Here is a 12,644-nt window from a genome sequence, read left to right as displayed (position 1 = left end):
TAATTTTGTTTCGATTTTTTTCAGTGAAGGGGAGTGAAAACGGAATTGATTCAGAGGGAGGAGTGTAATCATATGTCTTTCAGGCTGTGACGCGTCACCGTTTTCAGAGCTTAATGAAGAAACCCCGCCGGGGCTTGTCCCTCTCTGTGGATACGTCTTCATTTAACAAATCTCCAATGTCAAAGTGTCAAAAGTCCACACAGTCTTTACTCATATAAAAGTAAGAAATTACAGGCTCTGAAGTGTTAAAGTAAAAAGTATCCCTCGTGAACTGAACCTCACATCACGTTAACATAATTCAAAGAATATTAAACTTAAAGGTGTAATCAGTAGAATTTCTCCAAGAAGTATAGTTGATTGTTGACTCTCATTCCCAGGATGTCAAATACCGATGTTTTGGGTTGGTACAGCGTTCCGACCAGCAAAAAAATTAGAAAATAAGAAACATTCACACGCCTTTTCTCTCTTTTTTCATCTTGCTGTGTCTGCCATGCATGATATGCACTAACACGCTGAAATCAATTTAGTGAAGTAACATAAAAAATAATTGATCATTCCCCTCAAATGCATTCAAACTAAAGAAACAAGCCTGTTTTGTAAATTTAAGGAGTGGAAGTTATAGATATTCAGGTTAAAATGTAAAAAAGGACAAATACCTGAAAAATAAAGTAACAAGGTATTTATACTTTGTTACCTACCGCCTCTGCAATCCTCACTGAGTCACTCTTTAATCTGCTTTTAATGAATTATTCAAGTCAGATATATCAGACAGCTGGCACCTCTGTAACCAGGCAACTGTCATCAAGCCACACAGCTGACTGGTGACCAAGAGGTGGTGCTGTGGGACCACTGACCGGCTCCAGACCTGCTGCGAGGGGCTCAAATCAAACTCGGGCTATTTTTCTAAATAAGAATGTATAATCTTAGATATATATTATTTGCATTATTTTTTTAAACACATATGTTAACATTAAAGTTAAAAATCCAGAGCTTATAACATGTTTGTGTACATGTATGAGTCCACTGTGACCAAATTTGACCTGAAGGACCTCTTTGTCCAGTTTCCCCTGACAGACCAGGGGTGGAAACAAGACTGAACATCTTTACTCAAGAACAAAGATGAGGACTTTTAAAATTGCCGCCCCCCCCCAAAAAAAAAGTGACTTGATTACAGTCACTTCATTAGCTGTGATTAGTTACATCCACCCCTGAAACACAGTAGCTGAATCACACAACAGAGGGACAGTGGCCAAGACTAAAGTACTGTAAGGTAAGACTGGAGGGGGGCCTGAAAAGCTCCATACTCCACGATCAGGTCACCGGGTGTTTCACAGAGCTTAATTCGCTCTAATAGGATTACCTGACACAAGCTGGGATACCCAGGCGGCATCTCAGCTGTGACACCACACACAGCTAGAACCGAGAACACACCGCTCACGGCTATGTTTGTCATCATTGTTTGAGAATTTGCTCATTCGGTGTATTTAATTTTCCACCGCTTAAAACCATCTATGGGGTGATGTGTTAGCTTTTAAATGGTGTAGTGTTTAATCGGGCGCAATGGGGCTGCTGGATAAACTGTCGGGCTGGCTCGGCCTGAGGAAGAAAGAGGTCAACGTTTTGTGTTTGGGACTGGACAACAGCGGCAAGACGACCATCATCAACCAACTGAAACCTGCCAATGTAAGCACACGAAGCCGGGCCCTGCTGTGAGCTCTGCTAGAGACACGATTGTGGTTATTTAGAGGCCTGTGTGTACTGTGTGTACATTAATCTGCTAGATGTTGTGAGAAGGCCTGTCGAGATCTCCCTTTATTTCACTGCAATCATTCACTGATTGCTTGTTTTCAGCACTCGAATCATTTAGGCCCATTCTCAGAAGAGTGGAAACATGTTAGTCAGGTAAAGCCCGAAATCATACCTTTTTTCCTCATTCCGTTTCCTTGTTGACATACTTTTGCCGTTACTTGTCTGTTTCTTTTGTGTGTTTGTGTCCGTGTGTGTGTGTGTGTGTGTGTGTGGATATAGACGCAGACACAAGAAATAGTCCCAACGATTGGCTTCAACATTGAGAAGTTCAAGAATTCAAGGTAGAATCTCAAGAGTGTATTTACTACTTGTGAGATTAAAACGGTAAATGCAGCAGTAAGCATCACTCTAAGCTGTTTGTTTTTCAGCCTGTCTTTTACGGTCTTTGACATGTCGGGGCAGAGCAGATATAGGAACCTATGGGAGCATTACTACAAGTACGACGCACATTTTCCTTTTTATTATCGAAACACGTCACAGTAACGCGACTGTAAGTCAATGATGACTTCTTCTCTCTTCCTCCTCAGAGCAAGCCATGCCATCATTTTTGTCATCGACAGCGGTGACAAACTGCGGATGGTTGTTGCCAAAGAGGAGCTGGAAATTCTCCTCAACCATGAAGGTACCAAACACCCGCAGTACTGCTTTACTAATGTTGTATAAAGGCACAGTACAGATGCTTTTTGTAGCCTTTCCAGCAGCACATTTCTTTTTGCATATATTATTAGGATAGACTAATTAACAGACTTTGAAGATTTTTCAGGCATTTTTGGCAAACAAAAAAAATCAAACCATTTCTGCTTCCAGCTTCTTAAATGTAATGATTTGCTGGTGTTCTTTGAAACGTATGATGGTAAATCATCACTTTGAGTATTGGACCATTGGTTGGGAAAAAAAAAAGCAATTTCAAGCGATCACTTTAGGTTCTTGGAGACCGTTTGACATTTTAAAACCCAAACGATTGAATGACCCATCTTGAACACAACATTTAAAGTCTTCAGTTGCAGCCCTCCCTTCTCGGCTGACGATTTACGGGTCTTCGTGTTTGTCCGTCCTATCATCCAGATATCCGCTGCAAAAGGGTTCCAGTATTGTTCTTCGCCAACAAGATGGATCTGGACAGCGCCATGTCTTCTGTCAAAGTCTCGCAGATGTTGAGTTTGGAGAACATCAAAGACAAACCCTGGCACATCTGGTAAAATATCTGTCAAAACACGCCAGCACACTGTAGTAGTTCATTTGTCTTCTGTTTCCGTGACTACATTATGGTTAAATATTCACCCTGATGAAGGGTAGAAGGTCAGGGTTGTGTAGTTTGCTACAGGTGGAGGTTGTAACAGAACGGCGTTATAAAGGAAGTGCACTTGGATTTAACTGTGTGATCTGAGCCAAGCGCTTTCACATCTCAATCTGCAACATTTTGTGCTTCCCGAGACAGAGCTTAAAGTCTTAAACAGAGACTGACCAGGTTTCTGCGCTTCCTGGGTCTGTTTCCGCAGTCTGTTCACTTTGTCCTCCTTCAAGGCTCAGGTTAAACATTACGAGGAGGCGCAGCAACAACAGGCAGTTTTCAGACACATCTGTGTTCCACCCTGTTTACTCATTAAACAGATGGAAGCCAGGTGGATTAAGAGCTAGACAGCTTCTGAACATCCAGGATCGGAGAAAAGTCATGAGAAAGTGAATGTGTGCCACGAGGAGATTAACCCCTGCGCATCTCCTTGTTTATCCCGTTTAGTGCCAGCAATGCCATCAAAGGAGAGGGCCTGCAGGAGGGGCTGGAGTGGCTGCAAGGTAACCTCTCCGTTCAGGACATTTAACATCAAAATGTTAACTAGAAAGGAAAATGCTGTGTTAAATTGTGCTCAAATCAATGCGTGACCCCTGTCAACTACCTGTATTAAGACAAGTTGTTTGTTTTCATACCCACAGAACAAATCAGACAGTAAGTATCATTATAATGTATTAAGTCACATGTGAAGTGATTGTGGTGGTTGATTGTTTCTCAGTGACTCTTTGGATGGGATTCAAGTCAGTGTGAGGTTAAGTGAGCAATACCAATAATAGTTATCTGTGTGACATCACCCAGTGAGGAAAGCTATGTTTTAACCACTCACCCACAGAAATAAATCCCATCCACATGAGGCTTTTGTGCTGTTTACACTGTAATTCTTAGTTAATAAGGCCCTTATAAGCTCTCACAAGATGCTTATTAACATTAATAAGACAATGATTTTTACATTGAGCTCATAAAAACAGTTATACACATTCAAAAGAATCGTATCTTGATTATAAAGGATAGATAGAATAATACCCCTTATTTATAGAGTAGTTATCCAACAAAAATACAAAATGCTTTACATCAAGAGAAATGCATGTAAAATATCAAAACGATGTACAGGAAGAGTAGATTCAAAATCTAGAATAAAGAGCACGACAAAAAAAATGTAAACAAATGAAATAAGCAGGCACGTTAGACAATATTGTGGCATGCTTATCGATAAAAGTACGTTTTAATTGGAGACTTAAGCAAACGCCAACTCAGACAGCCTCATTTCCTTCAGCAGGTCTGATGGCAAAAGCTCTGTCACCTTTAATTTTCATTCTAGGTTCATAAGGGATTAAAAGGTCTGAATAATATTATTCTTAAAATAAATTCGTAAACACACAGGCAGCCAGTGTAAAGAGTTTAAAACAGGTGTGATGTGTACTGATAAGTTCTTGTTAAAAAAGCTTAGCGGCCGAGTTCTGTGCAGTCAGTAGTCACTTCAAAGTTTTTGGATTAAGACACGAAAAGAGGCTGTTGCAATATGTCGTGGAAAATCTCCTTTGAGTAGAGAGTGCTAAATCTCCGAAGAATTTCAGATCTCAGCGTATGAATCAGATGTCATTTAATACACGCAGCGTGGAGAGAAGGCAAAAGCATTCTCTGACAAACTCTAAATTGTTACCCCTTAAGTACAGAACAGAGAGGAGGTTACCTTCATTTACAAACAGTCATAAAACATCTTCTTTACAGATAAAGGACTCTTTGATATTTTGATGTGTCCTGTCTTCCCAGGACAGTGACCCTTTGATCTAACAGAGGGGACAGTAAATGTCATCTTATCTAAACTTGTGTATCTTTCCTTGTGGGGATGTGCCCCCTTCTGTGGCTCATGTGACACCTCAGGCAGTGTGACAATCTCTCTCTCTCCTTCCTGTCCTTACAATACATTTGATAAACCAAAGGAATTCTATGTAAATTTCTCACATTCCTCCCTTTTGACACAAAAGTGTCAACACAACATTTTGAGAAATTACATTGAAAGTTTTCAAAAATAGGAAAAGAAAAGTTTTTAAAACGCTACAAAATGTTTACAGCTATCAGTTTCTACTGTGAATAACAAAAACAAAAACAAAATACAAACACACAAACAAATTCATTCAAACCATTAGTATTAAAGAACAGAATTATATCAACTCATCATTTGAATCATATGGGTTTCCTGGAGCCCATTCCATCCAAGAGTTCATCAGCATCAAAAACCCAGGGCTTCCACTCATTTTCTTTCTCAAAACAGTTCGCTTCTTCTCCTGATCACCTGCTCTGTGTCAAGTTTTAGTTTTATGTCCTTTCAGGATTGTTTGATCCTGCATCGGTTCTTCTGTGTCTTCTTCTGCTCTTGCAACCAGTCCATTTTTACCCTTCTGTAAGAGATGGGGTGTCTGAGTATCAATATGGATGATTTTAGTGTGTTCGATGACTGTAGGTGAATCAGTTGGTGGTTTGAAAGTTTTTCTCCGTTGAAAAACAGGATAGGATAATGGCCATTGTGGTGACCAAAAACAAGGATGAGAACCACAGTCATACTCGTCCAATGGCGTCCTCTCTCAGCACTCTGCAGGTTAGGTCGTTGTCCGTCCTTCAGTGGCATGGCTTCGGAAAAGGCTTGCACTACGATCCATGTATGCAGGTGTCCCTCTCAGCTATCCGGACAGCAGTGGGCAGGTGTGGTCCTGTCCACCGTGGTTGACTCCAGTGCTTCCTCCTCAGGTTCTTTTAACACTGTCCAGTCTTCAGGCTGGTTATTGTGGAGTTTGCACCATAGTAGGCTCCAGAAGGACTGCTTTCACCTATAGAAGATTATCTTCAAAAAACATGGTTAAATGCACAACACTATCTTAAAACTATCAGCATCCAATTTGGTGAGGGTTAACCTGTTTTGAGGAAACGGGGTGTTAATTATTTTCAAAGGACAGCCAGTGATTATCTCGTAAGGAGACAGTCTAGTCATCTTATGTGACATATCTGTTTCTGCTATCAATTTAGTCAATTTTGTTTTTAAGGTCTGGTTAGCGTGTGCCACTGCACCTCCACTAGCTAACACAATGTGATTTTTAGGTTTATGTGCAGGTTTTTTGAGATGTTTTGAATAAAAAAAATTATTTACTTTTATGTATTATTTTGTATTTTTACTCATTATTATTATTATTATTATTATTATTATTATTATTATTATTATTATTATTATTATTATTAATAATAATTATTTGTAAGTGTGACTCATTATTAATTGTTTATTTCTTATTCACTTATTTATTTATTTATTTAGGGGAGAAATCTACAGGCAATTATTTCCCTCAGCAATTATTTAGCGATTTAGATCGCTGTTACATATTTACGTGGAAATCATTCAATCCCTTTTGACAAAATGTTTTCACAATAATGTAATAATATTTATACCTACTACATGGAGTGAGTTGAATAAAATCCATTATTTAATGCTCAAAAAAGATCTTAATGTTCAGGATGGGATGACAGAGGCTATGCCTCTGCCGACATTTTAAATTTAACAAATCACACAATTTTTTAACAAAGTGTTTAACAAAAAGTTGAAAAAAATCCTGCCGTATGCCATAATCTACTTACAATATTCTACATCCTCCCTTTTGATACATGGTCAAGACCATGTGTCAAACTTTGCAAAGAAGGAAGTATGGCTTTTGGCAGTACTGGGAGGCCATTTACACCAACCCAGAGTTCAGATGGGAGTTCAATAAACTTTTTTCCTACTTCCATAGAATTTTTACTACATCATCAGCTCCTGTTTGAAGCAGATAGACTTTATTAAAAGACAGATAAAAGCATTTGTAGAGTGGGGTATACAGGTGAAAAAGTAGCAGGAAGTCATGCTTGCCTGTGGTCATTAAAACTGTACCACTCCTTGCCTTGATGATTGGACTCATATGGTTATTTATAGAAACAGACAAACAAATGTTAATTACTTATTCTCATTTTTATTTATAAACGCTAACCATTTCATTGTATATTGTATATATGCTCAGATTGTCTACTTTATTACCATACTATTTTATTGTATATTTTATCTAATTTCATTTTATAGTGTATTTTACTGTTTTATTCACCCCTTATCTTAGCACTTGTTTCCACTCATGCTGTATTTATATTTTACTTTACACGGAGTATCTGAAAACAACAACCTTTATTTATTTATTTATTTATTTATTTATTTTTTTAAATACAGTATTCTGATTTAGATTCTGATGAGCTGTCTTAGCAGCTTCATTTCCCAGTGACACTGGGTCATTAGCACTTGTATGAGCTTTATATTTGCATAGGTAGAAGTAATGCAGACAAAAGGTTAATGATTTTGACTTCTAGGAGCATTAGATGTTCCTGTAGAAGTAAGAAATTTTGATTTCCTATAATGTGTGAAATCATGACATATTAAATGCATACTGAGAGTCAGTATGTACAGTGATATTATTCCCGGTCCTAAAAATGGAAAAGAAAAAACAGCTGCCAGAGCAGACAGGTTATTTAGAATATGAGTACGTTCAAACTATATCATAGTTAGTACATATTTCATATGACACACAAGGGGATCCATCTGTTGGATTTCTCACAGCAGAATCATCTACAAAGAAAAAACAGAGTTAAGGTTAATGAGGGAAGTGTCACAGAGTGCATCTGTTGGTTTTGACACCGTGACGACCACTTTCAGACAGGGGTGTAATTCTCCATCTTGAGCTGTCAGGACCAAAATTTATGGGTTAAAAGACAGAACTTTTTTATAAAGTTGCGTGAGTCATTGTCAGAAACACATTTTGCTAGTGTAGCAGTTTAGCTGGGTTAAGGTAGGCGGTTTTCCTGTAAATAAAGGAAGTTACAGCATGTGGGGCACGTACATTAAAGATGGCACATAACAAAAATATCAATTGTGGCCAGCACTGCTTCAGTAGCAGCTGCTACAGCCTTGTGGTATGCAACCCATATCTCACTGTGTTGTGGACATTCTTTTTGAATAGTATCCCACAGGTTGGTATTCACCATGTGACTGAGTTAGAATTTTCTTTCACAAAAACTCATTACATTCAGAAAAACAAAAAGATTTAAAAAATTTGAGAGTGTCTGGTAGTTGTCGGCAGAGGGAACTCGATAAAGCTTGTTTTAAGTCAGTAAAATCTTTCTCTGCGTCAGGAGTCCAAGTCAAAAAGTCAGTCATGGCCAAATGTCTACCCCCATATGTGATTATATAGGGGTTGGGAGATCTCCACAATTTTATCAAATCCATGGACAACAATAGCCTGCTAAATTCAATAAGGCAATCATTTTTTGTTTTTATTATTTTCATTCGCAGATATTTAGAAACAGCCAAGATTGTGGATGTAGTCGGTACCCAATTCACGAGCTTCCGGAGTAAAATAACGCATTTCATTTTAACAGAGAATTTGCAACAAAAATTTTGGATCATTTTCTGCCAGAAAACTAAAAATTGGAAAACACTGTCTCAGTTTGACAATGCTCCTGCATAGGAAAACATATGCACAAACATTGTCAACTACTGAACAAGTGTATTAACACACAATGGCCGCTAATGATAAGTTTCAGCTCTACTGCAATCCAAAGTGAAAATTGGAGAAGAAAACCCTATGGCATCTGCATCCAAGTATAACATTTTACCATTGATAGTGAAAGCAACCCAGAACTGTGAGTCAGGATGAACAGGAATGCTAGAATATGCATTTATTAAATCGATAACTGAAAAACCCAATCTGATAGAATGTTTAACATTAGTGTTAGAAAACATCTGCTGGATGCTGACCAGCTTCATTTATGACCCAAAGGTGTTTTAATGATCTCCACCCCCCATTTGTTTTCCTTTCAGGCAAGATGGGGGAGGTACATGGTGAGATTTAGGAAGTCAACAATGGCACCTTAATTTATGGTAGGCTGAATGACATAATACTGACTTCAACAGTTTTAGGGAATTTTGCATCTTTTATCCCCAGAAATTTAACTTGCTTACAGCCTCAAGCTATTAATAGTGTTAGAAGCAATTTTTTTAGTCTTTATCAGTCAAATCAGTGTTTCTGTGTGTGTGTGTGTGTGTGTGTGTGTGTGTGTGTGTCATCAGTACTTGTGTCTAATTGTGCTCATGTCTACGTGCTTGTTCAAATTCTCTAACCTTCCTCCACTGTCTCCTCTGGTTGTGTCCTGGTGAATGAGCAGACACCTTCATGTGGTCAGGATTCTTCTGGATCTCGCCTTTCTTGCCGATTAAACTCAGGGCTCCCATCAGCTTCCCTTTGTATCATCAGTTTTCTTCCAGTGTTGTTACATTCCCATTGATGGATGTGGATTCAGTCTTCGTCTCCTCTTGCTTTTTGTTATTAGACTGTAATCTCTGTCCAGGATTCTGTGGCAGACCAAAACTCCAGTCTTTGTCAGGTGCCTCCTCTGCAACCTCCTTCATTTCATTCAGTTGGTATGGCCTGTATACAAACACTTCTGGATCTCAATGACAGTCTGCTTTCCTGTTTGCCTCGGCATGGAATTAGGGAAACATCATCCTTCTGTGATCTTCACTCCGCACCCAGCAGTCAGCAGAATCTGCTACTGGAGAAAAGTCTTTCTTGGAGAATCGGGTTAATTTGTCGCTGTTTAGGAGATAGGAAGATGGCTGAAAAGTCAGGGTGTATTTGTTTCTCCCCTTCTTTCTTGAAGTCATCTTGGGGTGTTTGACCACATGTGGAGAAGGTGTCGCTGAAAGGATGTAGGTGTGGAGACAGCAGGGAGGAGGTCCATTTCATAAATTCTAGCCCTACATTCTTTTCTCTCTTTCTTTTTCTTACTCAAACCCTCTTTTCACATTTCTTTCAATCATGCTACTGATTTTTGAAAAAACAATTTATCAGTCCATCTGTTTCTTCCCTACTTTCATTTTACCTTTTCTTTCAACATACTCTACACCATCTCAAAACATTCTGTGCTTAATTTGCCTTTTAATGGAAAACCTCAAAGGTGATAAAATGCCAAAGTTGAAATCCTGAACCACATTTTCCCCATTTGTCTGCTCTTAATTCAGCAGAGCCTGTAAAAGGGTCAGATATATTTATTAATTTCCCCATTTTGTTCCTCATATTTTTTAGTGACTCACTGGGACAGATTTGCTTAAACTTTCAATGGGCTTATCATTCACACAAAACTTCACAATCACACTGATCTTTCCATACAGTGTATGGTTGGATCTCATCAAATCACACACTAACTTTGAGCAACTTATTCAGCCAGGTGGTTTGTATGACACATTCGTTCCGAGCAACGCACCCTTTTATAGCATACAATCTGTATACTATCGTCACTGAATGTCACAACAAAGTTTATTCTTTATACTTATTTCGTATATTTATATCACTCATACGCCCATTTTATCATAGTGGGGCCTCATATAATGGTATACTGCGTCATATCATTATTACAGTATCTCACATAAGATCATATTATTATATTATATTCTATTATATTCTTATTTGACCTGTTATCAGGTTTTCGGTCGACCACTATTTAATATCTACTCATCAGTAAGTAGCATCTGAAAATCTACAATCCCTTGAAATTTTCTTCACACCGTAGGTATATAATAATCAATTAATTCGCCTGTTGTACTCGTTAAGTGCTAACAGCCTTGCGCTGCGTTTCAGTTTTGTTTTTTGTTTTTCTCCTCTCTCTCTTTTTTTTTTTCTCGTTTTCTACCCAAAACCACACAGGTATTACATGGGAAATAAAAAGGCGCTCCTCATTGAGCCCTTTACCTCAAAACTTTCCATAAACACACAGCTTTATATGGAAAGACGCCTCTGGACGCGGACGTTTTAAAACTCACACAGTCAATACCTCTTTTTCAGGATTTACATGGAAATTTAGGCCTCTATAACGCGGACCTGTTATAACTTGCTTTCTACCACACAGGATTTACATTACGAAAGTCAAACCTAGGCTTTTAGATTTGAGCAAATGATTCAAACGCTGTACTCACTTATATGTGGAGCGTCCGCTGTCCACGTCTGCGCCCGAATTTCAGGTGGAATCCAATCCTCCGTTTGTCGGAGTGGAACTTTTCCTGCCGGCAGTTTCCTTCAGTTCAGGCGCAGGCGGCAGTCAGCGAAGCGTCCATCCCATCACCTCGTCGCCAAAATGTCGTGGAAAATCTCCTTTGAGTAGAGAGTGCTAAATCTCCGAAGAATTTCAGATCTCAGCGTATGAATCAGATGTCATTTAATACACGCAGCGTGGAGAGAAGGCAAAAGCATTCTCTGACAAACTCTAAATTGTTACCCCTTAAGTACAGAACAGAGAGGAGGTTACCTTCATTTACAAACAGTCATAAAACATCTTCTTTACAGATAAAGGACTCTTTGATATTTTGATGTGTCCTGTCTTCCCAGGACAGTGACCCTTTGATCTAACAGAGGGGACAGTAAATGTCATCTTATCTAAACTTGTGTATCTTTCCTTGTGGGGATGTGCCCCCTTCTGTGGCTCATGTGACACCTCAGGCAGTGTGACAATCTCTCTCTCTCCTTCCTGTCCTTACAATACATTTGATAAACCAAAGGAATTCTATGTAAATTTCTCACAAATAATAAAGGTGCGATGAGATGAAAGCATGTTGAAGACACACAAGATTGAGACATACTTCGTCAAGCATTAATTAGCAGTTAGCTTTGCTTTCGTGCAGCTGCCGGATCTAAAGCAAGAACAGTGTGTTGTTCGGATGAAAAGATAGTGAAGACATGATTTATGCAGTTCCTAACACTTACATAATCAAATTACCACTATCAACTAATTATGACAACTTGTAAGAAATGTGTTACCTGAGATTACCAAAGACATTAATATATAGTGTTGCCAAGTTTAAATGTAAAGCTAATGTGAACATGTCCACATGTTAGCATCCAGGGTATCCAGATTCCATAAAATATGTATATATATGTATATATAATTCTGTTTTTTCTCCTGCCAGATCATATCAAAACAATGAACAAATGACTGACTGAGTGTGACCATGGACACAATGTGAATATGGTAACTGGATCTCATCCTTCATCACACTCGATGTTGTAGGCCTTAAACTTCAATGTCAAATAGCCTAGTACTTCCTGTGCGTGCTACGACTTTGACACCATGTTTTGTTGAAAAAAAAAAAATTTAAAAAAATCCTGCAAATAATATAAATGATATATGATACTCTGTAAAGTGATTATTTAGAGGAGCCTATAATAGATAATGACCTATGTTAAACATTGTTATAACACATATGGGTTAGGGTTTCAACAAACAACATACTGTATTAAAAATACCCTCAATTTTTATTTCTGTAACATTTCAACCTTTTTATTTTGAAGCTGCTTCTTTTGTATTCCGTGACACATGCTTTCATTAATTGTATCAACTGAACTTTTTGTTGAAAATGCTGTCAGTGCAGAATATTGAACAACCTGGGGGAAAAATAAAAGCTTGTTTCTTGCTGAGTGCGTGCTGTGTGTTT

At 38.4% G+C, this 12,644-nt stretch overlaps 1 protein-coding gene across 2 annotated transcripts; it reads left to right on the top strand.

Annotated features, from left to right (window-relative positions):
- Positions 1 to 98: 98 nt before the first annotated feature.
- On the top strand, positions 99 to 12,627 carry LOC115587950 (ADP-ribosylation factor-like protein 6). Of its 2 annotated transcripts, XM_030428100.1 has the most exons (9): positions 99 to 1,683; positions 1,852 to 1,902; positions 2,029 to 2,090; positions 2,178 to 2,246; positions 2,337 to 2,431; positions 2,875 to 3,004; positions 3,548 to 3,603; positions 3,742 to 3,754; positions 12,120 to 12,627. In XM_030428100.1, the coding sequence occupies exons 1-9, from the start codon at positions 1,561 to 1,563 to the stop codon at positions 12,151 to 12,153; spliced, it is 633 nt and encodes a 210-aa protein (XP_030283960.1). In that variant the 5' UTR covers positions 99 to 1,560; the 3' UTR covers positions 12,154 to 12,627. The 2 variants fall into 2 exon arrangements, with proteins under 2 accessions (XP_030283960.1, XP_030283961.1); XM_030428101.1 differs by lacking the exon at positions 1,852 to 1,902.
- The last annotated feature ends 17 nt before the right edge of the window (positions 12,628 to 12,644 follow it).

The sequence above is a fragment of the Sparus aurata genome, chromosome 9, assembly GCF_900880675.1.
Source record: "Sparus aurata chromosome 9, fSpaAur1.1, whole genome shotgun sequence".
NCBI classification, from domain to species: Eukaryota; Metazoa; Chordata; class Actinopteri; order Spariformes; family Sparidae; genus Sparus; species Sparus aurata.
The sequence above is the reverse complement of the archived record's forward strand: the minus strand, read 5'-3'. Positions and strand labels throughout refer to the sequence as shown.

Excerpts from the sequence above, each read along its gene's own strand:
- LOC115587950 (XM_030428100.1), top strand. The coding sequence starts at position 1,561 with ATGGGGCTGCTGGATAAACTGTCGGGCTGGCTCGGCCTGAGGAAGAAA. Across the intron at positions 1,903-2,028 it reads AGTGGAAACATGTTAGTCAG|ACGCAGACACAAGAAATAGT; the intron begins GTAAAGCCCGAA and ends GTGTGGATATAG. Across the intron at positions 2,091-2,177 it reads GAGAAGTTCAAGAATTCAAG|CCTGTCTTTTACGGTCTTTG; the intron begins GTAGAATCTCAA and ends TTTGTTTTTCAG.